The 25,811-nt window shown below is 40.9% G+C and overlaps 1 protein-coding gene across 2 annotated transcripts in view; it reads left to right on the forward strand.

Moving 5' to 3' along the window:
* Window positions 1-25,811, forward strand: part of WASHC4 (WASH complex subunit 4) — a 51,103-nt gene that overhangs the window by 20,727 nt on the left and 4,565 nt on the right. Inside the window, exons 15-31 of one of the 2 annotated variants that reach the window (XM_084809657.1) lie at window positions 818-943; window positions 1,786-1,893; window positions 3,673-3,819; window positions 3,968-4,047; window positions 4,911-5,016; window positions 6,750-6,866; window positions 8,297-8,465; window positions 8,723-8,877; window positions 9,972-10,046; window positions 10,145-10,249; window positions 12,182-12,316; window positions 14,065-14,173; window positions 15,156-15,222; window positions 15,811-15,897; window positions 18,880-19,027; window positions 19,605-19,701; window positions 23,263-23,459. In XM_084809657.1, the coding sequence (XP_084665783.1) occupies window positions 818-943; window positions 1,786-1,893; window positions 3,673-3,819; window positions 3,968-4,047; window positions 4,911-5,016; window positions 6,750-6,866; window positions 8,297-8,465; window positions 8,723-8,877; window positions 9,972-10,046; window positions 10,145-10,249; window positions 12,182-12,316; window positions 14,065-14,173; window positions 15,156-15,222; window positions 15,811-15,897; window positions 18,880-19,027; window positions 19,605-19,701; window positions 23,263-23,459 (2,028 nt within the window). The remainder of the gene's footprint in view (window positions 1-817; window positions 944-1,785; window positions 1,894-3,672; window positions 3,820-3,967; window positions 4,048-4,910; window positions 5,017-6,749; window positions 6,867-8,296; window positions 8,466-8,722; window positions 8,878-9,971; window positions 10,047-10,144; window positions 10,250-12,181; window positions 12,317-14,064; window positions 14,174-15,155; window positions 15,223-15,810; window positions 15,898-18,879; window positions 19,028-19,604; window positions 19,702-23,262; window positions 23,460-25,811) is intronic. The other variant, XR_014784270.1, reaches the window with a different exon arrangement.

Consider the following 25,811-nt stretch of genomic DNA (forward strand, 5'->3'; position numbering starts at 1 on the left):
TGAACCATAATCTGCTGTTGAGTATGAAGTGGATTATAGGATAAGTAGAAACCATATGGTTGGATCCAGACTTAGAAAATGTTCACATGTAATGACACCCCATTGGTTAAAAAATGGATGGGTTGACATGCATGAGTGGGGACAACAAACCATGGGTTAACTGCAGGGTTGTTTAGCCCCTAAACAACCCAGTGATCCGGTTTAGTATGTCATGCTGCACAACCTATAAAGGAGCTGATCATGAGTCGTGGGGTAAAAGCGGCTTTTACCCCACCTGTCCCTGCTCCTGAACAACAACCCATTGGTTTTTTAACCGATGGGTTGTTACATGTGAACCAGGTCTTAGTCATATCTTAGTTGTTGTTGTTCAGTCATTAAGTTGTGTCCGACTTTTTGTGACCCCATGGACCATAGCACGCCAGGCCTTCCTGTCCTCCGCTCTCTCCCGGAGTGTGCTCAAGTTCATATTCATCGCATCGGTGATGCTATCAGTCATATCTTTAGACTTATTAAAATCATTGGGATTTAAGTTAGTGATTACTAACATGAGTCCCATTGATTTCAGTGGGTCTACTCTAAGACTTGGTCCAACCCCTAGTTTGGATGCAACAGGGAATGATGATTTGCTGCAAATCATAGGGGAGGGAGGAAGAGAGCCCAAGGCTCATTCTGTATTTGTTCATGTAGTGCCAAACCATGGTTTGTGGGGTCTTTGTCTGAACCATACCTTCTCAAAAAGTAATGCAAATACAGAGTTCCTCTTATTACACAGCAAGCAGTAAATGATGATTCACTTTTCCCTCCAATTTATCTCTAGGGGTTTCTGTATGCTTACAGCCTTAGTAACATCATTAAAACAACAATGAATCTGCATATGTCAATGCAGAGGCCAATGACTAAAACCTCAGTTAAAGCATTATGCAGGCTGGTGGAACTTCTCAAAGTAAGTTGCAACATTCAGATGTTTTTTAGTAACACTAATATTTACAGTAGTTCTTTTGCAGCATATCTCATATGGAGGTGAGTTATAAGATGTATGTCTGTTTAATTTATGAGGTGGGAAAAAGCAGGACAGAATAGAAGTAAACAGTAACTCAGGTAAAACTTATTCATGGTGTGGGTGCGGACATGTGGGGTCCAGGAGTCAATGTGGCCCCTGACACCCAGAAGTTACACACCCCTGTTCTAAATAGTTTGTATATCGCTTCAGTTTTATATTTTGTATGTCTCTAGGCTTTCTTTACTGCATTGTTTTTCTGGATAAAAGATACCTATTGTAATTCTGAAATGGCTTTTGGCCAGGTGCTTAAAATATGATGCTTGTGATGAAGTCCTACATCAACATTTAGGCCTAATTGTATGTGTGCTACCAGAGTCTGTTGCCACTAATGGGCCCTGCTTGTAAAATGTATATTTGACTGTTGTCTTAAAACATCAGGGTAGTTGTCTGTGATGGCAGCATAGCTTGTGACTTGGTAACATAGCAGTACATATGATATGCTTCTTTGAAGTGTGTGTTGGCATATAGTTGGAAATGGATTTCAATGGAAGTTACTTCCATATATATATATATACACACACACACACACACACACACACTTTAGTATTGTAGTGTAAGGAGGTAAACAATTCAAATTGTCTTTCATATTGATTGGAGTGTTTGAAGATTTGGTGGAAATAGTTTTCCACATGGATGACTCAATAAGTATAGAAAAAAATTGATTCAAATCATAGTTGCAGAACTGTGATGCTAACTCTTGTGTTCTGAAATTTGGCCAACTACAGGCAATAGAACATACATTTTACAGAAGAAGTATGATTGTTGCTGACTCAGTCACGCACATAATTCAGCATCTTCAGTATCAGGCTCTTAATGCAATTGCTGTAGCTAAGGTATGTAATCAAAGTTTCAGCAAGTACTTATATTTTACACCCAACGTAAGTATCATTGAAATGAGTAGTTTTATACCAACTGGATTTTTCCCTTTATTCTTTTTATTAATAGAAATTTGCTAGCGAGCTCAAATGGTCAAGAGGGTGCTCTTGGTTTTAGATACTGCAACAGACAAAAGTGAAGCCCTATGCCTGGCCATATTCTGTATTATCATAATGTTATCATTCACCACCAACTCAGCACCAGTCTCTTGCAAGTTTTTGTCAATACCAAACATGAAGAGCACAGCTGATTAATGGCCGTATGTCAAAAGAGAGGAACCTTCTCCATTCCATTAAAAAAACTGATTCTTAAAAATTCCATAAACTTGTAGGTAAATAAATCAGTTCAGCTTTCAGTATGCTCACTGTTTTCAACAGTGCTGCATGTCCTTAGCTTTTTAAAAAAATAGATACTCCCTGAAAAATTCAGAATGGGATGCTAAGGTTTGCAAGTGAGAGTCACTTTAGGGAGCTACTCTTCTCTTATGCACGTGCAGCAGACTTAGCTTCTAGCAGAATCCTAGTAAAAAGTTTATTTCTCTACGCATAGTGTGCAGAATGCACCATAAAAAGAAACTGGCTGCATTTTAGGCATAATGATAAGCTATGGTTTATCGCTATGTGAAAGAGTCTCAGGCACATGTATAGGAGCCCTCCTCCTCCTCCTCCTCCTCCTCCTCCTCCTCCTCCTCCTCCTCCAGTGCAGCTGTGAGAAGATCGGAAGCTTTTGCTTCTCTCTTTCAGTTAACTGTAGCTGAAGTGTGGTATCTGAACCTGAACTAACTTGTTACTCTTAACTATGGCTTACTGAAACAAGCCAACTTCAAACTGTGGTTTATGAACTTGGCTTGTTACAATAACGCAGAGCTAAGGTAAACCACAGTGTAGGGTTTTAGACGTAATACTAATTTTCAGTTACTTAAACAGAAGTGAAAGCTTTCAATCTCCCTGCAGATGCTTCAGAGGGGAGGGGCGAGCTCACAAGCCTGATGCTTGTTCCTATAACAGTAAATTATCATTCCATTTGAATGCAGTCAATGGATGTCTTTCTCGGTAACATAAGACATCTATTGATTGCATTCAGATGAAATGATAAGTTACGGTTTATTGTTATGTGAACATGTAAGTGTGAAATTTCAGACTAATTCACATACTGATTTCTTTTGCTGTTAACTAATCAAAAATAAAAGCAAAAAGGAAGGCTGAATAAATGAGTCACCTCAACTGTAAAATGAGGTTTTAAAATGTTAGAGCATGGATGAATGAGCATCAAAAGAGAATGAATTCAGAAGAGGAAATGTTTAGCACCATTCACTGGGGATTTGTGGAGCTCAAGCTTCATTAAAATTAAAGTGAATCTATGATCTGGCACAGCCTCCCTTTGTTTTCAAAGGCCTCCTGCAGAAGAGTTTCCAGTGGATTGTGCTCACTGGCCTTTTGAAAGTCAGAAGGACCTTCCCTAGAGTCTGAACACACCCTAAGTAACTTCAGGATTGCAAGGATGTGCTGACTATAGTTAAGTTGGGTTAAGGGAAATGGGGTTAGTTTGGGGATAATTTTGCTTGCTGTAATTTGTGTAAATTTTGGTTAATAGATTTTGTATGCTGGTAGTAAATCCGTCTTAGGCTGAGCCCTTGAGGCAAATAAGTGTGGCAGTCTCATAAATACAATTTACTTGCTGTCGACTCTCATCAGTACTAAACCCCAAATGCTGTTTTTTGTATCTTTTAAATCAAGAAAAGGGTAATTTCTGACAAAAAGTACAGTGAACAGCGCCTTGATGTACTCTCTGCTCTTGTATTGGCTGAGAACACTCTTAATGGTCCTAGCACAAAACAGAGGCGACTTGTTATTTCCCTTGCCCTCAGTGTGGGCACACAAATGGTAAGTGCAACAGTTACTCCTATATTTGCAATATTACACATTTTTATTAGTAGTGATAACACAGGGGATTATATGGTCAATGACTGTGATGCGGCCACTGGATTGATACTCCTCCATGTCTGTTTTTTCTTTCATTTCTCTTTCTCAGAAAACATTTAAAGATGAAGAGCTCCTTCCTCTTCAAGTAGTTATGAAAAAGTTGGCCTTAATCAGTGAACTTAGGGAACGGTAAGTAATACCACAGAATGATAATGGGAAAATAGTGTAGTCCTGCAGCATGGGTCACCTGAGACTGGGCTACAGATTTAAATTTCTGGAAATTTTGAAGCCACAGAAAAAGCTGTTTTTCCCCCCTATTTCTGTGGGGTAGGCAGAAATGGAAATTTTGAGGGATATGGAAAAATATGGAGTACTTATTAATTATTTAAATTTATTACTTTGTTTTTAGTGCTCTTTACAAATATAAAGTCATACTGGCTGGGGAATGGTGGCAGTTGTAGGACATTGTTCTGTCTAAGCATGCATAGGCTTGCACCTTTTTGTTACTTTAGGAACATAAAATGTATTATGCATTTGGTTGGCCACAAAATTAACGTTAAAGTTAAAAACATTAGAAGTGAACTCAGTAAGTTTGTAATTATTTTCTAAATAAACTCTACTTTTAAATTTGGTATACCAAACATGATATTTTATGAGCAAACTGTCGCTTGTCTTAAACATTTTATCCATAATTCTAAAGAAAAATATTTCATAATCCAAAATCGTTCTATTTTCTATTTTTTCAGAAAAGAGCCACAAGGTCTTTTAGGAAAAAAAGGACCCTCCCCCTCTTTCAAAGTTTTTTGTTTTTGGGCCTTCACATCTCTAGGTTGGGCCTTGTTGATTCTTGCAGAATGTTCATTATATATGCCATGTCATAACCAGGATTGTGCATATTTGGTATGAAATTTAGCTTTAGATACACAAAGTGTGTGTCTTGAGAAACTCCCATTGTCATTGTTCAAAAGCCATATAACCCTTCGGTATCAATACTGTAGGAATTGTGGATGGTTGCTTTCTTTCTCAGTAATTCCACTAATTTCCCATTCTAGAGTCCAAGCACAATGTGACTGTTGCTTCTTGTACTGGCACAGAACTGTGTTTCCAATTTATTTGGATGATGTCTATGAAAATGCAGTAGATGCTGCTAGGTTACATGTAAGTAAAAATTAATCAGAAATAGCAAGGGTTTTTGTCAAAGAAACACCTTAATTCTAGAAACCTTTTCAAATATATGAAAGCATGGTTTGATATCATGGTTTGTTAATGAATTTTTGTAAGAACAAATCAGAGTTCTCAAAGGGTTTACATGTGTATCTGTGTGCCTTGTTCTAAAGTTAAAGCTTGTGGTGGGAGAAGAAAGGGAAGGGAGAGCAATCAAGCCTGAGGCTCATCTATGATCACCTAAAGCAGCAGTGACAAGCCTTTTTCACCCTGAGAGATTACTTCCATATCAGAGAACTTCTTGGGGCCCATATTTCAGTGGTGGAGGTGGCCACAGATGAAATGGGCAACGCCACAAGCAAAAGTAGATTGGGCTAAAAAAATCCCCCCCGCCGCCCTTTTAATTTTTTCCAATTTATAATAGAATGTATGTTTACTCACAAGTAAGCAGCATGAGCCTCTGCATATCTGCTCAGAGGTTAGCAGGAAAAAATCACTCTTTCCTGCTGAAAGAATCAATGGCTACTAGTCTTGATGGCTATATGCTACCTCCAGTACCAGAGTCAGTGAGCCTGTGTACATCAGTTGCTGGGGAACATGGTTAGGAGGGTGCAGTTGCGTTCATGCCCTGTTCCTGGTTGACAGCTGGTTGGCCACTGTGCGAACAGAATGCTGGACTAGATGGACCCTTGGTCTTATCCAGTGTGGCTATTCTTATGTTCTTACTCAGCAGCACTTTTAAAAAGCATCCCAAATACCAAGCCTCTGCACATCTACTCAGAAATAAGCATGAGCTTCCTCCTCTGGCACCACTGCCTCTGCCCCTTAGGGAAAAGCACTTATCTATGATCAGCAGCTGATTGGAGATAAAAGCTTTTCCCTCCATGGCACAGGGAGTGTTGCCAGGGGAAGAAGCTGCTGGGTCAGAAGATAGGGAATCCTTGTGGGCCTCATCCTACCCATAGGCCAGACCTAATGTATTGTTTAAGGCCAATGTGTTCCAAAGGTATATTTTAAAAGTCTTTAAAAATAGACTTAGTCCTGGTTTGAACTTAAGCTAAACATAGCTCTAGTGTTTCTAGAATAAGGTGTAGTGAGCCTGGGGCTTGCACACATCTCCCCCCACACACACTTCTCTTCCTGTGCAGCTGTGAGGAGGAGTTTAGAATCTTTCACCTGTTTTAGATCAACTGTAGGTTGCTGCGTCACCCAAACCCAGCTAAACTGTGGTTGATTGAAACAAGACAACTTCAAACCATAGTTTATAAAGCTGGCTTGCTTTAATAAACCATAGTAAAGATTAACTACAGTTTAGGTTTTGGATGACACACTAAACTGAGGTTAATCTAAAATGGAAGCCGAGATTTCTGATCTCGCAGCCACACTGGAGGAGGACTGGATTGGGATGGAGCATGCAAGCCCAAAGTTCACTGGGGCTCGTTCTCATAATCAGCCTTCCCCTACCTAGTTCCCTTCAGATGTTTTTGACTTCAACTCCCAGCAGCCCCTACCAGCATGGCTAATGATCAGGAATTCTGGGAATTGTAGTCCAAAAGATCTGGAAGGTATCAGGTTGGGGAAGGCTACTCTAAACCTTTGTTTGGTATTACATCTGAAGGTGGCATCATTATTCAGGATCCTCAGTTCAAATTACCTATGTTTGCTTAAGGTATCTGTTAGCTTATACTGTTGCTTGGGTTCTTGATTAATTCTGAACTTTTTTACAGTACATGTTTAGTGCATTGCGGGATTGTGTACCAGCTATGATGCACTCAAGGCACTTGGAATCCCATGAGATTCTTCTGGAAAGCTATGATAAAGAAATCATGGATGTTTTAAACAAGGTGATCATGCAAGTATCATATTTACTATGTATGAAAGCTGTAAGGAATATAAAATATGCTATTGAGGATTTTTGTGAGCAGGTATACAGGGACCGCATAGCTTAGTGGTTAAGACGCTGAACTGCAGACCGGAAGGTCAGCAGGACAGCAGTTCGAGACCCCAGTGCTGCGTGACGGAGTGAGCTCCTGTCTTCAGTCCCAGCTCCTGCCAAGCTAGCAGCTCGAAAGCAAGAAATTGCAAGTAGATAAATAGGTACTGCTTTGGTGGGAAAGGTAACAGCGTTCCGTGCACCTCGGTGTTCATGCCGGCCACATGACCACGGAAGCGTCTTCGGACAGCGCTGGCTCTTCGGCTTAGAAATGGAGATGAGCGCCACCCCCTAGAGTTGGACACGACTGGCTGGGGACACCTTTACCTTTATATTGATACATGTATATCAGGCTAGTAGCTATTGCTATAAATTAGGAAAATACTAATTCTTCATTTAATGCAATATATTGTAGATTTGTGGGAGAAAACCCTACAAAACATTACACTGGAATTACTAGAATTAAATACATAAATACTTATTAAATGTGATCTGTTATATTTCTCGTAGGGCTTATGCAGTGGGGAAGAAATGCATCTAGTATTGAGGGTAAATCAAGGACAATCAAAATTGTACTGGGGGGGAGGCGTGGGATTGATAGGATCTGAAAGAATTGTGTGCATTGTATATCTAATTTTATCTAAACACACGCAAGTTTCTTGACCTGGCTGGCTACTGATTCCTAAATTATGAGTTATAGACTAAATTTTCTAAATGCAGTATTTCTAACTGGTAGTTTTACATATATTTGAAGTATGTTAAATTATGAATATTATGGTAATGTGCAGATAATTTAAAGTTAATAGAAATTCACATTCATTCTGAACAAGCACCTTAAGATTATTTTTTGCTAATTCCTGTTTTTCTGCTTTATTTTTATTTTAAAGAAATGCTAATTTCTTAATGTAAGCACTACACCTTCATAAAAGTATAATATAAACTGCATATTCTAATCTACCTTTCTGTTGTCCCCACTCTTCCTCCTTTTGCCTTGTCAGGATTTAGCTTTTAGGCAGGCACTTGCTGTAGAACATTAACACACACAATATACTTTTTGCATTTTAAACAATATACTAATGTTTGGTCAGTGACCAGCAGTTAGGCTCTTGAGTGAATGGCCACAAAATCGTACCATAAATATTATATACAGCATATGCAATAGGTAACTTATTCATCCTGTTGCTGAATAAAAGTTTTCTGCTGGTCCCATATCATAGAAGAAAAACTGGCCTTCATTTCATAATATGTAGAACTATATTATCTAGTAACAACTCTCCTGTGAAGATGGAGGTGTCCCACCCCATGAAATACAATGTTTTTTATTACTTTTGTTTTGAGCAGCACCTTCTGGACAAATTATGCAAAGAAATAGAAAAGGACCTGCGCCTCTCTGTGCACACACACTTAAAGCTAGATGACAGAAATCCATTCAAAGTTGGAATGAAGGACCTTGCCCACTTCTTCTCTTTGAACCCGATTCGCTTTTTTAATCGATTCATAGATATCAAAGGTAGGCTGTACTTGCCTGTTAAAGCTAAATACTTTTTCTGTGAAGTCCAGATTCCTCTTGCTGTTACCACTGTGCTTTTTGGGGGTGGTCTGATTTCAGTCTTTCTGATGTAGCTCAAGGATATACTTTTACAAGGTATTTCTCAGATTACCAAGTTCTAAATGGCATGTGTGAAGTAGGTTGGTTTTCTTGTTCTGTGCCCTATTCTCCAGTTATTAATAGTGAAAATAGCCATTTTTTTTTTTCTCTTTGTACAGCGCATGTGACACATTACCTGGACAAGACTTTTTACAATCTAACCACAGTGGCTCTCCATGATTGGGCCACGTATAGTGAAATGAGGAATTTAGCAACTCAGCGCTATGGCTTAACTATGACAGAAGCACATCTTCCTAGTCAGACTTTAGAACAGGTACATCAGGTTTATGCTGGTCTTTGAATTGTGTCTTTCTGTATTTTAAAGAATATCTTCAGACTTTTATGACTCTCACTGGAGTTCAGTACTTAAGAACTCATGAAATGCAATTCTATACATGTCTACTGAAGTGTGCAAGCCCAATTGAGTTCCGTGACACTTAGTTTCAGGAAAATGTGTATAGGATTGTGTCCTGAGAGTACTTTCGTTGTACCCCAATCTAGCAACTCTGGCATGCAAGTGAGAACATGTATGTTTGGGTTGCCATCATTCTCTTTTAATAGTTGGAGAATAATGAATGCATGTAATAGGGATTTCCTCTTACATGTGTAGAGCATTCCCTGGTATAAAAAGAAATGTATAGGCACATACCTATGGGAAATGCCAGATCTGCAATGAAGTACTTAGGGCCTCTGGATCATTCCCATGTGCTGTTTTTATTGCTTTGTTGCTGGTTGTTATAGGTTTGTTTTTATGTTGATTATATTTATTTATAAATGTTTAGTGGAAACTTTCCAGAGTTCAGCTGTGAAGCAGTATACAAATCAAATCAATAAATAAACTCTGTTTTGGCTCCAAAACAAGGACACTTTGGGGGAAAAAGACTTAAGCAATTAAACTAAGATGAACAAATTGCAACATCTGGAGGCTGGGCTACAGTTGCTGATTTCCTGTACTGTCCCATGGTATGATCTAAAGAAGGGGTGGGAACCTGGGACCCTCCAGATATTGTTGGACCCCAGCTCCTATCAACCCCTGCCAAGCATGGCCAATGATCAGGGATTTGGGAGTTGCTGTCCAACAACATTTTGAGGATCACAGGTTCCTTACCCTAGTTCTAAAGGCGCATGATGTCAGTGACCTTGCTAAAACTAAGCAAGCCTGGTCAGTGCCTGGATGGGAGAAGTATCTTGGAACCCCATGTGCTCTGCCTTGAGTTCCATCATGGAAGAAAGGCAGGATATAAATATAGTAATAAAAAAGAAGCATTCTTGTATTGTGTTTATAGTGTAAATGTTTAAATCCACAGTAATTATTTGGATTATTTCTACATGTGGTTGTGGTTAAATTGCCTGACATTGTTGTTTCAGGGTCTTGATGTTCTGGAAATTATGAGGAATATTCATGTATTTGTATCTCGATACCTCTACAATCTCAATAATCAGGTGAGGTAGTGGGGGATGTACACTTAAAAAATACCCCAATTGTTGATTGATTTCCATTCTATAGATAATATAATTATGCAACAACTGTTTAATTGTAGATCTTCATTGAAAGAATCAGCAATAACAAGCATTTGAACACCATAAATATCAGGCACATTGCTAATTCAATTCGAACACATGGTACAGGAATAATGAACACAACAGTAAGTATTACTGCATGATTCCCAGAATAGTTCCTGAGTTCTGGCATTCACTGACGTTACTTAAGACTGTATAGTGAACAATACAGAACAATCAGAGGAACGTGTCTTAGCCATAAGACAGAAGTTACATATTATGAAGTCGATAATATTTCTGAGGGGTAAATTTAAAATTAATTGAGCAAAAGGTGAGAATAGATAATATGAAATAAGTATTTTTCATTTTACCAAATAATGATTGCTTGTAATTTTGGGCGTGTGAGGCCACTGTGTAATATTGTGCTGAGGGCAGACTCCAACAGGGCACTTAAAACCCTGCCGATTCTCTTGGGCCCTGCCAATTCCTGTCTGCAAGCGACACCCATCGCTTCCAGAACAGAGATGCAGTGTTTCTGGGAGCAACTGAAAACAAGCGAAAATGCTTGTTTCTTGAATGGGTCAGGTCAGTGGAGCTTGTATAAGGGAGCTCCACTGACCTGTCCTGATCCAGAAATGAGTGTTTTCACTCATTTCAGGGCTTCCTCTGGGAGGTGTTAAATGGTTGTGCAAGCGGTGGCTCCCACTTATGCAATGGAATCTGCGGTGCCCACCACTTGTGCTACGGAACCTGAGGGGCGCAGGAGAATCAGTGGGGGCATCAGCACCCCATTGGATGCATGAGTAACTGCTCTAGGTTTGTCTCCATCCAGGGGATGGGGCCATATCAGTGATGTATGCAAAAACAGAGGGTGGATTCCTCTGAGGGTAGGTGTGGTAATGTTTACTAAAAGTATACCTTTCAGTATATAAGAATGAAGTATGTCTCACACTATATTTTGGAAAATAAGTGTGCCTCAGCTATTAGAAGTCTGGGAAACACTGTTCACTTCATACACGGGGTGTGGCTGTGGTCTAGGAGTGGACATGAAATAACTACACTGGCATGATTTCCCTAATTGGAGGGGTGTCAGCTTCCTTTGTTCAACTGAAGTTGCAGCTCTTGAGACATATTCTGGATCTGTCACTCCATCTAAAATTCTAATTTGTGTCACAGGCCTGTAGTACTTCCCCCAGTTCTATTTGGCAGATTCTGATCTTGTAGCTGTAGTTTATTGGTTAAGCACATGCTTTGCATGTAGAACGTCCCACATTCAGTCCCTGGCACCTTGAGTTGAAACTATCTCAGGTAGCAGGGCTAGGAAAGGCTATATGGGCCAATGGTCTGGCACAGTATATGAGAACTACTTATTTTCTGTCTGTGTAGTTTGAGGTTCTATAAATGCTACTGTGTTGCTGACTGGCTTGGAATCTTTTAGCTGTAGAATCCAGTGGATCAAGAAGAGCAAATTGCAGCAGATCCAATCTCCTTGTTGTCTCCTTATGAACAATTAAGGTGCTAGTTATGACTCATAAGCCTCAATTGCTAATGAGGGACCCTCCTCACATGTCCCACTGTGAACTCTTAAGACCAACTAGGAATGCCCTTTGGCATTTGCTTTTTCATTACAGCAACTTTGGATAGAAAGAGTCAGTGTGGCAATGCACGTTGTCTTCAGTTGGACTATGACATTATAAGCAAGTATGGGTAGTCCTGAGTCTTGGGGCCAATTCATATATTATCGTTAGATATACGGTTGACTCACATTGCATCAGGAAGGGCCTAGGTAGTATGCCCTTCCAGCTATGGTCATCCAACCGTGCCATGTGGTTCCTGTTTCTAGACATTACTGGCACAGCATGGGACCTCACCATTTGTAAGCAGTGACCATATCAGAACAATAACGTATGAATTTGCCTTTAATAATATGCTATGCGAAGGTTTTCACATTGTTGAACGGAATAAAAATGCATAAAGACAAATCACTGAGCAAATAGGGAAGAGGAAGAATGCTATTATAGCATCTTCTGTGATACTGATAATTTTCCTCATTGTGTTTTTTTAACACTTTTCTTCAGGTAAATTTCACGTACCAGTTTCTGAGGAAGAAATTTTATATCTTTAGCCAGTTCATGTATGATGAACACATCAAATCCAGACTGATCAAAGATATCAGATTCTTTAGGGAAGTTAAGGATCAAAATGACCACAAGGTATGTTGTATGTGAAACTTTTGTAGATTCAGCGATTTCTTTGCATATAATGTTATCTTCTAAAATTCACTGATACAGCAATCCTATACCCACTCACCTGGGAATAAGCCCCATTGAACTCATGTGAGTAGACATGTTTAAGATTATGCGATAAATAATTGGTAAATTGCTAATCTGTTGCAATGTAAGATGTGTGTTTTTATTTACCAGCAATGGTTACTAAGCAGATATGACCAAACAACACTTGTGCTTATGTTAAGAGCTGTAATATTTTACTCCAATATGACGTGTATGGTACCAGTTTTTATATATTTATAAAAGCACGTTTTCTATTTTCCTTTAACATAATTAATTCTAATAGCGAATTCAAGTGGTGCATGCCAACAAGATTGTTGCCAAAATGGGGCTACTGGGAAATAAGAGGGAGGTTTCCCCAGGGGAATCCAGAAGCGTGCAGAAGTCCAAAAAATCTTAACATAAAGGGGCAAACCCCTTAAACTGAAGCATGCTCAGTAACCACATAGTGTAGAGTGACAGTCAGAAAAGAAAAACTGAATATTGGAATAGGAGGGTAGGGAGTGGAATGCTTGACTTGGAGGGAATGACTGGATGGAACCCTGAACAGGAGCACTATGTTTAAGAGGGAAGGCACAATGCCCTAAAGTATACACATGAAATGAAGAAAGCTTGGCATAATCAGGGATGGATCTTTGTATGGAAAGCATGTGAGCTCTATTCAGTTCTAGTACCCAAAACAAATGTGTAGGTTCAGAATTATTTAATTTGATGTACATATCTTTTGCAAATCGCTCCAGTTGGTGCATCTTGGGGGTCTAGTAAAAAACAAAGTAGAGCCTGGAAGCCTGGAGTCTGCCCACCCCTGGTCTATAATATATTAAAGTACCTTCAAACCTTTCCATTCATTATAGGGCAGTTTCATCCTTTTTGTAAGGATTTCCCAGGAAAGAATCCTGATAAGCTGCCACCACAGGTTGTTTCTAGCCTGAGAACTCTAGGCTGACCACCTGATGGAAGGAGTGGAATGCTCAAATCTCCTTCTTTAAGCCTAATTCTAGAAATAATTAGAAAATATGTATTTTTATTTAGGGGCTGATACGATCTCTTTAATTACTCAAAACTTACATTATAAAAGGGCTAGTCAATTCTGACCAGACGGGTTATTATAAAAACGGGATTATACTGTGGAAGTGTATTGGGGAAATAAAACACAGGTTATCTGTCTTTTCAGGACTTCACTTCTGGGGGGTGGGTGGGGAGAAATCTCAGACTCAAGCTGGAGGTGTTGGTCTGTTCAGAATGCAGGAGTTTGTCAAAGCTGCATTTACAAGAAGGCATCTCAAATACATATTTCAAACTTAGTATTTGGCTTCCATTCTAGGCATTTTAGATACATTTGCATTTAAAATGTCTTCTGAAAGCATAGGCCAATGATATTGTTTCTAACCCAGAAAGAACATAATTGTATATTTCTTTCTTTAAAAACATAGTGAGGTTTGCAGATAAATATTCTGAAAACGTTTTGCAAGGTAAGGGATCTTATTAAATTGTGTTCATCACAAGGCTTGATCAGTCTTTATTCTAGAGGTGCATCTTTCAGTTTGTATAGCACAGTGAGGATTACTAAGGCAGAAGAAAAGGTATTGGTGTTTGCAGAAACAAAATGGGGCTGATGCATGTACTTTATGGCCAATGTTTGGTCTTAATGGATATCAAAATAATTGTTCTAGTACCCCTTTGAGAGAGCAGAGAAATTCAACCGGGGGATCAGAAAACTTGGAATTACACCTGATGGACAAAGTTACCTTGACCAGTTCAGGCAACTAATAAGCCAGATAGGTATGAAAGCGGATATTATATAGCATATTACTATGTTGAAATATTACAGTACTATATAATTTATATGAATTTGGGAAAGTTAGAAAAATGGTCCACAGAATCTGCCCGACTGGGGAGATTCTACTGCGAAATCCACAGGTCAGATTCATAAAAATCCAAACTCATTTGATTCCGTTGCAGATTTTTCAGACATCCCTAGGTACAAGGAAGTAGTTGTACAATCCTTTGAATTGCAGCCATTATTAACTTTCTGCTAATTTTATGCTGCCTTTTAAGACTTCAGAGTTAAATTCTTCCCAGAAAACAAGAGAACAGATGCTTTCAAGTGCATGAATTTTCCCATTGTTGAATAAAAGCTGAAGTTGGCTGGATTATGTCACTTCAGGATGTTATAGAACTTGTGAAATGTCTTATTGTTCTGTGAGGGTGTGATTCAGTCAAAATTAATCAGCTAAATCCCATTGAAATCAATGGGAGAGTCAAGAACATTGGGATTCAAGAGGTCTCAATTTTAACTGTATCTTATTTTCATCACTACTGATTTTATTTCATAATAACATTTTACTTGAATGTCTGTCAGATTTAAGGTTGGTTATATCATAAGTACTTCTAAAATGTGTTTTACATAAATTATAAAGATACTGAGTACTGTCGGGCCAAAACCAAGCACCTCAAAGTCTCATGGATTGTAATGGAACAGAATTAAGCACTTCAGCTGGAGTGGGCCATAATGTTGCAAAATAGGCACATCAGTGAGTGTTATACACATTCTGCAAACTGCTTATCACTACCAGCATGTTTTTATAATATGACTTCTATTAAGAAATTAAATAGTACTGGTCATGGGAGAAATACAGCTTCATTAGATGTCTCCAGCAAGTTTTATTTTTCTAAATGTGTCATTAAATTCTAAGTGCTCAGTCACTTACTTCTCTCTTTAATATTGCTTCAGATGCATAAATTTCTTGTTTTATTTTTGAAGGGAATGCTATGGGCTACGTACGAATGATAAGATCTGGTGGACTTCACTGCTGTAGTAGTGCAATTAGGTATGCACCAAATACATCTCAGCTTGCCTCTCCATGTTGCTGTAAATTTATTTATTTATTTATTTATTTCTATACCGCCCAATAGCCGAAGCTCTCTTTAAAAGACTGTAAAGTCTTTACAGCTCCTTTTATTCTGATTTTCTTCCTTGCAGTATGGCTTACTGTTAACATACAGACAGCAATCCATTACTACTGCACACAGGTAGAACAGCTGGATGCAACAATGTACAGTAGGGACATAGCCAGAAATGTTCTTGTTCTGTACCCAGAAAACACTGTGCCTAGAATAAATTATGTAAGTCTGTTTAGTCAATTTAAACCTGCCTATTTTAGATAAACATTCTTATCATGAACTTGGTATTTGAGTTTTGTTTTCTAAAAATTGTAAGGAATGCTGTAACAGCACCAGGAGAAGGGTGAATGGGGGTGGGGAGTTAGAACCTTTGTTAGTTGTGTAACAGAGTATGAGCAAGTGTGTGATAAAACATGAGCAGAAATAAAACAATTTAAGAAACAGGAAGATTACATTAGTTTTTGTATACATATCATGATATACAATTGTGAGTCAATCTGATATGAAACTTGTAGGTTTGTTCCTGATCTTGAAGATATTGTTAATTTTGAAGAACTTGTGAAAGAGGAAGGTCTCTCGGAAGAAACACAAAAAGCAGCCAGGTAGCTTACCTTGATGCAAGTACAAAAGATGTATTTTATTCCTGCCTAAACTGTTGTTTTAAAAACCCTGTCAAAATAAAATTGTGTCCTGAATTCATAGATATTCATTCAAATATTTTGTGGAAACCAGTTTGGAAGCCGCAGCAGAAGAGGGCCATTGCATTCATGCCCTGCCTGTTGGCTTCCCAGAAGCATCTGGTTGCTTACTATGGGAAGCAGGATGCTGGACTGCAGCAGAGCTCGTCTTTTATTCTGATTTTGTAATTCATTTTTTCATTGCCAAAATCTCTTGCAGAACTAACTTAAGGCCAAACTACACATGGTGCAGGAGATCCATTGACCTGGTTTGCATGATCATTGTTGGTTAAATAAGACTTAAACAAGCCATGGCACGTGCTGGGTTTGATTTCCATAATCACCCCCACCTCACCACAACTTGTCATGCCATCCCAATGTGGGCAGCATGGCTTGTTTGAGCGGGAAACAGCTCTCAAATAATCCATGGGCTGTTGCTGGGTTATTTGAGGGTTGTTTCCCCCTCAAACAAGCAATGCTGCCCAGGTTCAGACAACAGAACAAGCCACCGCATGTGGGTGATTACGCAAATTGCGCCAAGCATGCACTACAGCTTAAACAAGCCATCATGGCTTGTTTAGCCTACGATGATTGTGTGAACCGGACCAGAATCTCCTGGGTTTTTATTTGAACTTTAAAGTGAACTCCACAATTTACTGGAGTAGTAGCACTAGGGGAGGTTTTCTTAACCCTTTTCCCACACCACTTTCTTGTCCTAAATAACACCTACCCCCAAGCTTTTAGCCTCATTATTAAAAAACAGAGGTAGAAAAAATTAAGGAAACCTCTGAGTCTGCTTTAAAGTAGAAACAAAAACTTTTGATCACTGATTTCCTGTAGTACTTGTAGTTTGGCCCTTAGAGAACCAACCCCTAACCAGTGGCCATCTTGCAACTTTACTTACTCAAATCAGTCTTGGGTGGGCTGATATTTGTATCATATAATTAGAACTTGATTTAAGTGGTCACTGGAAAACATAAAATGGAGAACATTACCTTCTGTTGATTTAGCAAAATCAAGCAAGGCTTGTTGAGGACTCTGAATGTCAGCATAACATTACCTTGGTTAATGTATAGTAGAACACTGGAGAAATTAAAATTTGGCTTTAAAGAGACAGATTGTTATGATGATGAAGCAGAACATTTTTGTCAAAACATGTTAGGGAAAGAATCATGAGTGTCCTATCACTTCGAGAATAAGTCACAGTTCAGAAGCATTTCACAAACCTTAAATTGCTGATGTAACTCATTCAAGATAAATGAGCAATTTTGAAGATTTGTGTACTGGCAGGAAATTCTTATTTGATTAGCACTTCAATGGCTAAATTTATTCAGTGTTGCTATATTCTGATTCTCCTTTTGAAGACTAGAGATAAGAACAAAAATTCTTGGTATTAAACAGTTGCATTGCTGTTGACTTGACACCAAGTCCTGCTGAAGATTTGTCCACATGCAGGAGGCAACCATAGCACTTAGGAACATAGAGTTGGAAGGGGCCATTTAGGCCATCAAGTCCAACCACCTGGTCAGTGCAGGAATCCAGTTCAAAGCATCCCTCACAGATGGCTGTCCAGTCTTTGCTTGAATACTTCCAGCAACTGAGAGCCCACCACTTCCCTTGGCAATTGGTTCCATTGTCTGACTGCTCTGACTGTTAGGAAGTTTTTCCTGATGTTCAACCGAAATCTGCCTTCCTGTAACTTGAGCCTGTTACTTTGTGTCCTACAGTCTTGGATGGTAGAGAGCAGGTTGTGGATCTCTTCTGTGTGACAGTCCATTAGCTACTTGAAAAGTGCCACCAAAAGTGCCTCAGTCTTCTCTTCCCAAGGCTCAACATACCCAGTACCTTCAATCTTACCTCGTAGGACAGTTTCTCGTCTCCTGGTGATCTTTGTTGCCTTTCTCTAAACTCATTCCAATTTATCTGAATCCTTCTTAAAGTGTGGTGCCCAGAACTGGACACAATATTTGAGATGAGGTCTGACCAGCATAGAGGACTATTAGTTCCCATGATTTGGAAACTATACTCCTATTGATGCACCCTCAAATTGCATTTGCCTTTTTTGCAGCCATATCACACTGCTGAGTCATGTTCAGCTTGTGATCGACTGCAACTCCAAGTTCTTTTTCACATGTACTATTTTCAAGCAAGGTATCCCCCATACCTGTGCATTTGATTTCTCTTTGCTAAAGCACTTCCTTCTTCAAAGTAATTTACTGTGGATTTAAGGGTAAAAAATGGAACAGCTGTGAATCTCTTCCGTGGAGCTACAAGATATGTGAAAACTTTAAGGGAAAGTAAACTGCCTTAGGGTAGTTAAGAGAGCAATTGTATGGCCTAGAGGGGCACAGAATTATTCGGTTTCTGGGAACTGCGCTCCCCTCCCCCACCACCTTGTAGCTGGCACAGTTCTTTCTGTGCTGGCTACTTCTCTGCATTCGGGAATAGAGCACAGAGAGGGTGAAAAGGGGGCAGTCCTGGGGGTGAGGAGTCAGCGGAAGCCTCTTTACGAGGCTTCCTATGCTCCACACAGTCCCCCCCCCCCCCCGCGCGCGCACACACACACACACGCACACCACTCCCCGGCTAGATGTGTTAAATTGTTTTTCTAGCCAAAAATGCAGGACAGCCAGAGCAGAGAGGACAGGATTCCCTCCATGCTCTAGCCACCCTGCATTGGATAGGTGTCAGCCTCTGAGTTCAGAGGCTGATGTTTATCTCCATAGGATTGTGCCCTAAGGCAGATTGAACCATTTCTTTAAAGTGGCACCTTAAGATCATCATGGGACAACTAGTTGGCCTTTGCTTTTACTTCCATAAAAATTATTGTCTAAGGAACAAATAACCCTAAGAGAGTATAATCAAAATGTTTTCCCTCTAGAATTCAGGTATATCTTTGCTTTGCAGGCAACTGGATTCTGTACTTGGTGATCTCACACGCAACTCTGCAGAAGGCACAGAGTACTTCAAAATGCTCGTGGATGTGTTTGCTCCTGAATTTCGCAGTCCAAAGAACATGCATCTACGCAATTTTTATATAATTGTTCCCCCGCTGGTTAGATTTTTCTTATTGATTTATTAATGATAAAAGTGATTACATGTGTGGAATTTCTTGTGTTGAAACTGCCAATATTTTAAAAGGTTACACACTAAATTTGTTAAGCCTCCTTATGAACCCTCCAGCTTGTACCTACAACACTAACTAATATATGCAGAGGAGAAATTGCTCAGTAAAGGTGTAGAACGTCCCAGGTTCAACACCTGGCATCCAAGGGTTTCAGATAGCAGTTCTAGGAAATACCTGAAACCTTAGAGAGCAGCAGACACCAAGTAACTGGCTAGCTGAACTGTTGACTTGACTCTGATATTAAGAAAAGTAATATCCTTGTATAACAGATATTTAAAAAGGTACTTCTGCCTCAGTCAAGTGAGTCTTAAAAAAATAAAGAAGCTAGAGAGGCAAACAAACATACTAGATACCTTCATAAATAATACATCCAAGTTGTATGACCCATGTAACCTGGCTACCTTTGAGTTTGTATTTAATATTTTGATTTTACCAAATTGTGTGAAGCTTATCTTATTTGGAAACTTTACTACCTTTGGAGCAACTCCTTTTCTCTTGTTTTTAGGCTCTCAACTTTATAGAACATTCAATTGGTTGCAAGGAGAAACTGAATAAAAAGAATAAAGCTGGTGCAGCTTTCACTGATGATGGTTTTGCCATGGGTGAGTTCAGGAGCAGTGTTCAACCTTCCCACAAGGATTTTTTTTCTCCTGTACAACTGCTTAAAACAAAGTCCAATGGATAGAATGCTGTCTAGTATTTTGTTCTAGACCAGTCTTCCCCAACCTGGTGTCCTCCAGATGTTTTGGACTACAACTTCCATTAGACTCACCCATAATGGCCAGTGATCAGGAATGCTAGGAGTTAATAGTCCAAAACATCTGAAGGAGACCAGGTTGGGGAAGGCTTGTATGGGCTATCATATTGCATAGATGATTTTCATTTGCAGTATTTTATGAAAGAGACCATAGCTCAGTGGTAGAGCATGTGCTTTTCATGCAAAAGGTCCCATGGTCATTCTCTGGTATCCCAGATTAAAGGATCTCAGACAGCAGAACTGTGAAAAGACCTCTGCCTGAGATTTTGGAGAGTCACTGCTAGACTGAGTAGACAATACTGTTCTGGATAGTCTTATATGAAGATCATGTATCTAGTTTTCTGCTAAGCATATACAATGTGCATTTGATAGAAGACTCCACTTTTTTTCTTTTTACTGGAGGTTTGCATCATCGGCTAGTGTCAGTGAATTTAAATTCCTTAAATTAAGACACTTTGAATTACTGAGAGTGGTTGAGAAGCAGACTTTTCACCATGTAGTTGCCTCAGCAGCTACGGTTTAACTGGCTCTATAGCTGTTTATTCCAGTTGTAGTAGGGTTCTCTGAACATTCTTAAGGATGCCTTATTCCACAGGAGATGGTGCTTCTGGCAAATGCAGCTTCTTCTATCAAGCAAACAACTGCACCTTACAATGACAAGTGCAGACCTGAACCAATTTTGACAACTTGTCATTTGGTTCCTTGCTATACTCAGGTTCATCTCCCATAAACAGAGATGAAAAATTTGATTGTGAGCCTTTGGTGGGCAGAGATCCAGCTCTACTTTTAAAAATCTAAATACTGACATACACCACCTTCAGCCTTGATAAAGGATAAGCTACTAAGCCAAAATATAAATTCATAGAACTGTGAAGACCTTATAGCAAAATCAGAGTTGCAGTTTTGACTTTTGTTGGTTTAAACATATGACGTGATTCTAATATTAGTGATCAAAGGCCAACTTTTTCATAACTTACTTTGGTGGGATGGTATACTTGTCTAAAGACCGTGTGTTTGTTTCTGGAGAAGCGGGGAGTGATCTGGAAGTCGGGGGTATATCCACCACCCCCTTGTCATGGTCAGATCACTATCTGGTGATGTTGGACTTCTCGGTTCCACAACCCCTCCGCAGGGGTGGAGGACCCATTAAAATGGTCCGCCCCAGGCGTCTTATGGATCCAAATGGATTCCTGAACGCGCTTGGGGATTCTCTGGGGCACGCCAACGGCCACTCGGTCGAGACCCTGGTGGGTGGCTGGAATGCCACAATCACTGGGGCATTAGATCAGGTGGCTCCGAAACGCCCTCTCCCCCTGAACAGGGCTCGAACTGCACCATGGTTCAATCCGCGGTTACGAGCTCTGAAACAGGAGGTGAGACGGCTAGAGCGCCGGTGGCGGATGTCTCGCTCCAAAGACGATCAGACACGGGCTAGAGCTGTATCTTCAGCCTATCATGTGGCGGTGAAGGCAGCAAAAAAGGAATATTATGCTGCCTCTATCGCGTCTGCAGAGTGCTGTCCCAGGAGGCTGTTCCAAGTGGTCCAGAGCCTGGTCGGTCCTGTGGCTCCTGAACCACTGGAGTATTCTAAGGCCTTCTGTGAGGCCTTGGCAAGGCACTTTGCAGATAAAATTGATCAGATTAGGTGTGTTACTCTGCACGCTGTGGATACAGTTAGTGAGCAAGAGGCGGCCTGTGGCAAACCGATTTTGTCGGATCGGTTCCAGCTTCTTCCTCCTGATGAAGTGGACAAGGTGCTTTCATCTGTAAAGCCAACCATCTGCTTACTTGATCCTTGCCCATCTTGGCTCATTATGGGCCGCAGAGAGAGACTGGGTGAGGGGATCAGGGCGGTGGTGAATGCCTCCCTTGAGGAGGGAGTGATGCCATCAGCCCTCAAGGAGGCAGTGATAAGACTGCTCTTAAAGAAGCCCTCCTTGGATCCTCAAGTTCTGAACAACTTTCGCCCAGTCTCAAATCTGCCATTTTTGGGCAAGGTGATTGAGCGGGTGGTAGCGATGCAGTTGAAGGCACACTTGGAAGAAACTGATTATCTAGACCCATTTCAGTCGGGCTTCAGGCTTGGGCATGGGACAGAAACGGCCTTGGTCGCCTTGGTAGATGATATGAGGAGGGCTCTGGATAGGGGTGAACGCTCCTTCCTTGTTCTCCTCGACCTCTCAGCAGCTTTTGATACCATTGACCACGGTATCCTCCTGGACCGCCTGGAGGGGTTGGGCATTGGAGATACCATATTGCAGTGGTTCCAGTCCTTCCTCTCCGGCAGGTACCAGAGGGTAGCACTGGGAGAGGAGGTTTCGGACCCGTGACCACTCACTTGAGGGGTGCCACAGGGTTCCATCCTCTCCCCGATGCTATTTAACATCTATGTGAAGCCACTGGGGGCTATCATCAGGAGGTTTGGGTTGCGGTGTCATCAATATGCAGATGACACACAGCTCTACCTCTCGTTCAAACCTTCACCAAGGTTGGCCGTAGAATCCCTGTCCAAATGTCTGGAGACAGTGAGTGGCTGGATGGGGAGGAATAAGCTGAAGCTGAACCCTGACAAGACTGATGTACTTTTGGTGGGAGACAAGAGGAGGCTGGGGGATGTTGACCTGGTGTTGAATGGGGTACGGCTACCCTTGAAAGACCAGGTCCGCAGCCTGGTCCAGCTCTCCATGGAGGCTCAGGTGTCAGCTGTGAGCCGGACAGCGCTGTATCATCTGATACAGCGGCTGCGCCCCTTCCTTCCCGACCATCTGCTCCCATCGGTAGTACGTGCCCTGGTCTCCTCTTGTTTAGACTACTGTAATGCGCTTTACGTGGGGTTACCCATGAAGACGGTTTGGAAGCTGCAGCTGGTACAGAACGCGGCGGCTCGCCTGATTAAAGGCAGCTGCTGGCGAGATCACATCACTCCAGTGCTGAAGGAGTTGCACTGGCTTTTCCGGGCCAAATTCAAGGTGTTGGTTTTGACCTTTAAAACCCTATATGGTTCCGGCCCAGCCTATCTTAAGGAGCGCCTCCAGCAACACCAGACAGGCCGCTTAACAAGATCAGCCTCGGATGGCCTTCTCTCTGTCCCATCAGCCAGGACAGCTAGACTGGTGGGGACGAGGGAGAGGGCCTTTTCTGTGGTGGCCCCCACTCTGTGGAACTCCCTCCCTAGGGAACTCCGCCATGCCCCCTCTTTAATGAGCTTCCATCGTGCATTAAAAATGTGGTTGTTCAGGCAGGCATTTGGGGTGGGTTAGGGTATTTTAGAAAATGTTTTTACTGTAGAATTTTATTGTTTTAAACTGTTTTATTGTACGCTGTACATCGCCCAGAGTGGCTGGGTGACCAGCCAGATGGACGATTAATAAATTTAATAATAAATAAAAAATAAAAAATCCTGCAGGTGTGGCTTACATTCTGAAGCTTCTGGACCAGTACCAAGAATTTGACTCCCTTCACTGGTTTCAGTCAGTTAGAGAAAAGTATGTGAGAGAGATCAGAGCATTAGCAAAACAACAGAATGTCCAATCAGCTAGTCAAGATGAAAAGCTGCTACAGACTATGAACCTCACTCACAAGCGACTGGAAGTTTGTTTGCAGGTATTTAATATCAGTTGCATGAATTATTTACTTAATGTTACTGTTGCAGCTTGATGTTTATCTGAAGCATCACATAGGCATGTGGCATATTGAAAGCTAGATTCCTGCTCCTAAAAGGTTAACATTTTAGTTAACTCAATGGAGAAGATGAGATCAAGGTACACTTTGCTGTTAACAAGATCAGAATTATTAAGTATTCAAAAACTGCCCTCAAGTTTCAGCTGGAGGGCAGGCAGGACAGTTCCCTGATTATCACATTGTATTTCTGGATGTATGTGTGTATGCATTTACTGCAACTATATATACTGCTTTTCTGCCAGTGAACTAAAGCTAGTTTGGTGTTTAAAATAATGGCTTGCAGTCTTATGAGACATGCAAAAGGAATGGGGCTTTCAGGTACCAACACAGTGATGTTACCTCATGATGAGGTGGAATGGCCACTGCAGGAGACTGTTCAGGGAAGGGAAGAACCAAGGAGTGGATTGTGTAGATTATGCGTAGAGTAGTTGAAACAGTAACGAACCAACTACTCATTGCAAGTGTCTAACTACTCCTGTGTATTGAGCATGGTTTCTCAAACCTGAGCACAACTTAGGGGTAGGACACTTACGAATCCCACCATGAATTATTCCCAGGGAATTTACTTGATCCAGCATTACCCCCACCAAACCAATTTAGTCAGCTTTTGCTTGGCTGAGTGCAGGCACGCACCTTTTAGAGGTGCAGCTATCTAGCTAGAGTCCCAGCCACTCCTTCAGTCCATCTCAGGGATTGAATTGACCTGCCAAGGCTGTTTCACAATGAAAGTTGTGAAAAAACATTTATGTTGTTGAAGAGAGGCTGCAAGGATGGTGATAAGGAGATAAGATCCACAGGAGTGGACTTTTCTGTAGCAGGGAATAGGTTGTGCGCAAGATGTACAAAGCACTGGCAAGGGGAGGGAAGGCTGTACTTTCAAAAAAAGTTTAAGAATGTAGGAAGCAGTCTTATACCAGGTGAAACCATTAGTATAGCTCAGTACTGTCTTCATTGTTTGGTAGCAGCTCTCCAGGGTTCCAGACAGGAGTCTTTTTCAGCCCTACTTTGAGATGCCAGGGGTTGTGGATTTTTTGTGTGCAAAGCCTGTGCCCTACTGCTGAGCTACAACCTTTCTCCAAACATTTAAATCATCACATTCAGGCCTGCACAGAAGTCATGCCATCTACTCTTGAATCAATGGGGGCCTTGGACAATCACATAGGGAGAAGGAGCCCCATGCATGTGACCGCCATATATATAATTACCTGTTCAGCAGCACAGGTTGGCATGTCATCCAAACCTGGTGTGTGGCATGGCAGGGGTGGCTTTGTACCCACCCTACAACCTCTACTGCACGTCATGGGATGTAGGGTGGGGGTTCGGAGTCACCCCACCATGCCATGAGCTGGGTTCGGATGACATACCAAACCATGCTGCAGCACAGGTAATTATGTAAATGGCGGTTGCACACATGGCATGCACAGGGGTGGGGGGAGAAGCCATGATGGCTTCTCTCTATGCGATCGTCTGAACCCAGTCAGTCTGTCTCTGTTTTAAGTGTACGGGAGTAGCCTGCAGTTATGCAGAGATATTATCCTTTATTACATCTAGGCAAAAAAAATCATTTGGTTTGGTGGAGGTAAAGTGAACTCAATTAAGCTCCCTGGGAATAATTCATTGGTGATAAACCACATTTTTTAAATTTGGAGAGGAGGCGTGGTCTGGATGCACATGAGGCACCCTGCCTTGCTGAACCTAAGCAGGTCTGGGTCTGGTCTGTGCTTGGAGGGGAGACTATCTGGGAACCCTATATAGCCACCTTGAGTTCCACAAGGAAGAAAGGTGGGATATACATACATACATACATACATAAAATAGTACATTAAGTCTAGAACCAGGGGTGGGAGGGAGTGGGGAATATGTATGGTTCAGAATCACTGATACAGAGAAAAATGAGTCCCTATAGTCCTAGGCGCAAAAATACCTGGTTGAGTCTCTGCTGTTAAGGACAATGACAGTTGGAGCAAACTATGTTAATGAGATTATAAATACTTGATCTTCTGCAAGGAAATGTCTGAAGGATCATCTTTCTAAAGGCCCGCAGAGACAAAGTAGAAATGAATAAGTTGTTAGTAGGGTGTCAGCTGTAAAATGGAGAAAAATACACTGACTAGTTGACTTTGTTTTGAAAGGTGTTATTCTACCCTTCCTCATATTTGATTTATAAGGAGGGACAGGTGTGATGGTCTGGATATAAATTATACAGCAGTACATTATTGGGAGTTTCTGGTATTTGTACACTTTAAGCAATATGCAGATACTGCGAAGACTTTC

This window comes from Heloderma suspectum, chromosome 7, assembly GCF_057233095.1.
Source record: "Heloderma suspectum isolate Gila_16-S chromosome 7, 16-S_ref, whole genome shotgun sequence".
NCBI lineage: Eukaryota > Metazoa > Chordata > Lepidosauria > Squamata > Helodermatidae > Heloderma > Heloderma suspectum.